Source organism: Monopterus albus, unplaced genomic scaffold (genome assembly GCF_001952655.1).
Source record: "Monopterus albus unplaced genomic scaffold, M_albus_1.0 scaffold29.1, whole genome shotgun sequence".
Classification (NCBI taxonomy): Eukaryota; Metazoa; Chordata; class Actinopteri; order Synbranchiformes; family Synbranchidae; genus Monopterus; species Monopterus albus.
In genome coordinates this window covers 3,300,400-3,304,864 of record NW_018127909.1, presented here as the reverse complement: position 1 = coordinate 3,304,864, position 4,465 = coordinate 3,300,400, and the positions used below count along the sequence as shown (strand labels likewise).

Genomic DNA, 4,465 nt, shown 5'->3' with positions numbered 1-4,465 from the left:
GGTATCTGAAATAGATTTCTTCAGCTCCATGTCGGTGCCCGCGCGCGCAAACCTTTAAACTTGGCTCCGCTGAATCGACTCGGTGTGTGTTCGTCCAGATAACTCAGCTTCACCCGGTGACGAGGTGCCAACGTCCCGAGACGCTGAGCATCTTTATCGGAGCTTTCAAGTCCCCCAGTATAGATGGAGCGGATGTAGGGAGCATGCGCTGTGCGGGCAGGGATGCGAGGACTTGGGAGACACCCATTGGCAACGTGATGACGTTAAAAATAAAACAGCAGTCACGCAGTTGCACCATTTTTTTTTGTTACATTTTCTGTTATTTAAATATTTATTTTAGTACATTTAAATATGCAAAACATTTGCTTGGATATATTTCTGTGTTTAATACTATTAAAGGGATACAAACAGAGTAATATGCCTAAGCATTTTGTCTCTGTAGTGTTAGCTGTTATCTGGCATGCTGATACAAAAGTAGAAGGTTAGGTTACAGGTATTTCCACCTAAGGTGGTCTTCAATGGTTAAGATAAAATATGACAAATGGGATCTTATATAAGGGCCTGTTAGAAATAAACACCCACACAGATTATGGCAAATTATCAGAGGTGCGTGTAATTATTCAGATCAGCTGCATGAGAAAAAAAGGTTATAAAATTCTAGGTTCAAGTGGATGACCAACTCTCAGTGACCACACACTTTTTTGCTTCCTGTAGAGGTGCTCAGGAGACGCTCACACAATGAATCAATGGAATGTTTTCCATTTATTCAACAATAAATACTGTCTCAAAGTGTGATCAATCACTTTTCATACATTACAGTCAACACTTATCAAAGGGTTGCTCTATTAAAGACTGTCAAAAATCATCAAGACAGACATTTCAAAGTCTACAGTTGCGTACAGTTGTATGACTCCGGTTGCCGATATGACCAGAGGAAATATTCAGAGATTTTACCTTGCAGTTCCAGTGTAGAACATCAGCATATAAATAAGCAGGAATCAGAAATAATTAATAAGAAACACTCCAGTATTACACTAGTGTAAGTTCCTATACTTAAAGGTGTGTGATAAAAGGGATCAAACAGCTGTAGTGATTACAATGTTTTTCTGTGGCCCCTTTTAAATACAGCAATATTATTATGTTACTCACAATATTAGCACAGTTCTGTGAGACACATCAAATCATATAATCACATTAATTGAGGTACAAAGCAGAGGAATCCAAAACATCAACCTAACACAAGTCCTCACAAATCCTTTACTGAAAGAATAAGGACAAAAGGTTAGTTCCCCATAGCACCTTACAGTGTTATGTAACATTTGTAGTAAAACCCCAGTGAACCTTAGACCTCAAACCATCAAACCACAGCAGTGATAGTGCAACATTAACCAATCACAGAACAACTGCCCACTGAACCACCTGTATCCTGTTGGGAGGAGTGTTCAGGTTTTGGCCCTTCCATAACAACAGGTTCTGATTTAGATGCTACCTTTCCATCTCCGAGAGCTACTACCTTGTCTTCAGAGTCTGCTTTCTCCTCTATGGTTTCTGCTCCATCCTCTTTAGGGGGGAACATCCATGCTAGAGCAGCAGCAGCCGTGCCATCGCCGCTCTGATGTGAGAAGCAAAGGAAGGTGGCCCAGACGAAGGCGCAGCAGCCAGTGAAAGCCGTCCGCACGTACAGTGGCACAAAGGCAAAGTTCAGTAACTAAGGGAGGCAAATAGACATTACAGTATATTTAGATCATTGTGTTGGTGTATTACATGTTGATGTCTCAACAAGTAGCTGATTTATTATTTTAGCTGCAGATTCCAGCACCCACACTCGGTGACGAGGCACACCTGACACCAATCAACCCGGTGTCTGATGTGTCCTTGTCGCCAGTTTGTCTCATGTTCATAGACGTGTTCCTGGCTCTCTGTCTCCTGTTATGGATGCAGATCTCCATGATGATTCCAACTCGAGCAATCCTGAACTCTACCCTGCACCCCAGCCTGCCAAGACAGCTCCTGTAGTTTGGACCAGTTGCCACTACTGTACGTCTCAGTACCGTGCTCGCCTGTTCTGACCTCCAGCACCTCACCACCTGCCACAGCTCCACGCCAGCAGTAAACGACTCCTCTACTACTCAATTGCTTCACCCTCAGGTGCGCCCACCAACGCCATCCTTCAGAATACAGACACCAGCGCACATCAACCATCTTTCCTGTTTCCTGCAGAGGAGCACTCTCCCTCCTTCTCTGGGCAGCCTAGCTACACCTGGGTCATACAGTACCACCAGTGCCTCCTCCTCTGCTCAAGCATCTTCCCCGTGCCTGCTTCCAGCTGTCCAGTTGGTTCCCTTTCCCTTCTGTATTCATACAGCTGTACGTGTGCACTTAGCCTTCCCTGTCCTTTATTCAATAAATACCATTCATAGAACCGGCTTTTGCGTGTTGCATATTGGGTCCACATCTTGAGCTCACCTGACGGTGCAGGCCGTAACAAATATGGTCTAAGAAGTCATTCAGAGAGCCTGTGTTAATGACATTTAGAACATAAAGCTCATTCTTTGTCAGTTTTGTGCTACGATTTGGATAGAGCTAATATTTACAGGCTTGTTCTCTAAATTTATCTTTCAAAAATCATCCTATTAATGAAAATGTATTTTAATGGTGATGAGAATCCATACTCAATAATTCACTTACTAACACACATCATGTTTATTCTGAGACTGTAAGATATGGTTGAAAGCTCTGAATTATTCATGAGTTGAGCTTAGATTTTCTTCTCCATATAAACTTGCTAAAGTGTCAGGAAATGAACATCTATGAAGAGGGCATGTTAATATTTACCTGCATGAATGGCCAGAACATTAGACCTGTCTGAGAAAAGAGACAAAGGGAAAGGACACCAATCATTTGTAGACTTAGGAGATATTAAGGACAAAACTTCAGCTGAAAGAGTAAACATTATTGCTCAGGTTTAGCGACTAGAGACATCTGACTCCATAGAGCTCAGTGTTAGATGATGCCCCCTGAAAAAAACAATACGTGATACAGAGCTGATATCTACTGTATATAAGATGAGCATCTGTTTTGGATATGGGTGCACATTACAGCCACTCCTATTTTGAAATGGCACAGGTTCACTGGCACAACAGGTCACAGCTCAGTCTAAGGTACAATTTAGGGACAAGCACTTGACACTGATGAAACACTGAGCTACTCCTTCTCACCTTATATGTATTCAGGAATTTTTTCCTCCAGTCTTCCATGATATCCTCTTTACCCTCCAAGAAGCTGACACCTAGTTGAGACGAATAAGACATAGGAACATAAAAATCCATCCATTAGCTATACCAATTACACATGATCCAGGCTCTGAATGGTCTCTTTGCTCTTAGAACTGCTATCGTCAAACCTCTTCTTAAGTAACTTGAGACTAATTTCAAATTTGGCCTTTCTAAGCAAGATTCTGGAATAGTTGGTTTTTACACCATTAAACCAGAATCTGGATAAAATTTGCATCGTAGAGAAATATCTGTCATGGTTTGGTTCACATCACAGCACAGAGACAGCATTAGTCAAAGTTCATAATGATCTTAGCATGAATTTGGACAGAGAAACACATTCCTGTCCTTATACTTTTAGACTTATATGCTGCTTTTAGCACCTTCAATCAGAGCTTCTTGTTTACTTGTTTTGAGAACCAGGGTGGCATCTCAAGCACAGTATTAAATTAGATTAGGCAGTTTCTTACAGGTAGAGATTATGTTGTGCCCTGTGTGAGTCGCATTCATCAGAAATGGAGATTAATTGTGGAGTCCCTCAGGGCTCAATTCTGGGACCTACACTTTTTAATCTTTATATCCTGCCCCTAGAAAATATTATCAGACAACATGGGCTTTTTATTTTATTGTATATTGTATTGTAGATTATTGTACACTGTTATTTTATTCAGTTGGTTGTGTTTTATTGTATTTGACTGCATTTCACTTTTGTATGCTTACTTGTTTTTAGTCACTTTTACTCTTTGCTTTTTTATTGTTGTACAGCACTTTAAGTTATATATTAACCATGGTATATAAATAAAATTATTATTGCTAAACTCCACACACAAAGTCCCTAGTCAGCTAGAAGGTTTGAACTCAGAACCTTTATGGTGTGAGACAGCAGTGCCCCCAACTGTGAATCTTCTTCTTCTTCTTCTTCTGGCTGTTCCCGTTAGGGGTCACCACAGTGAATCACCTCTTTCCACCTAACTCCATCCTCGGCATCCTCTACTCTCACACAAATTAACTTCATGTCCTCTTTTAGCACATCCATATATCTCCTCTTTGGCCTTCCTCTTGACCTCTTGCCTAGCAGCTCCATCTCCAACATCCTTCTACCAATATAACCACTATCCCTCCTCTGCACATGTCCAAACCATCTCAATCTGGCCTCTCTGACCTTGTCCCCAAAACAGCCGACCTGAGCTGTC

The 4,465-nt window shown here is 41.4% G+C and overlaps 2 protein-coding genes across 2 annotated transcripts in view; both read right to left on the bottom strand.

The window, feature by feature from the left end:
• Positions 1 to 977, bottom strand: part of bmerb1 (bMERB domain containing 1) — an 11,099-nt gene extending 10,122 nt beyond the window's left edge. The window contains exons 1-2 of the mRNA XM_020596211.1: positions 955 to 977; positions 53 to 231 (exon numbers count right to left, since the gene is read on the bottom strand). Coding sequence (XP_020451867.1) covers positions 53 to 231; positions 955 to 977 — 202 coding nt within the window. The remainder of the gene's footprint in view (positions 1 to 52; positions 232 to 954) is intronic.
• Positions 978 to 1,291: 314 nt separating this feature from the next.
• LOC109957922 (mpv17-like protein) overlaps positions 1,292 to 4,465 on the bottom strand; it is a 7,153-nt gene continuing 3,979 nt past the window's right edge. The window contains exons 2-4 of the mRNA XM_020596170.1: positions 3,219 to 3,289; positions 2,836 to 2,865; positions 1,292 to 1,708 (exon numbers count right to left, since the gene is read on the bottom strand). Coding sequence (XP_020451826.1) covers positions 1,385 to 1,708; positions 2,836 to 2,865; positions 3,219 to 3,289 — 425 coding nt within the window. The 3' untranslated portion in view covers positions 1,292 to 1,384. The remainder of the gene's footprint in view (positions 1,709 to 2,835; positions 2,866 to 3,218; positions 3,290 to 4,465) is intronic.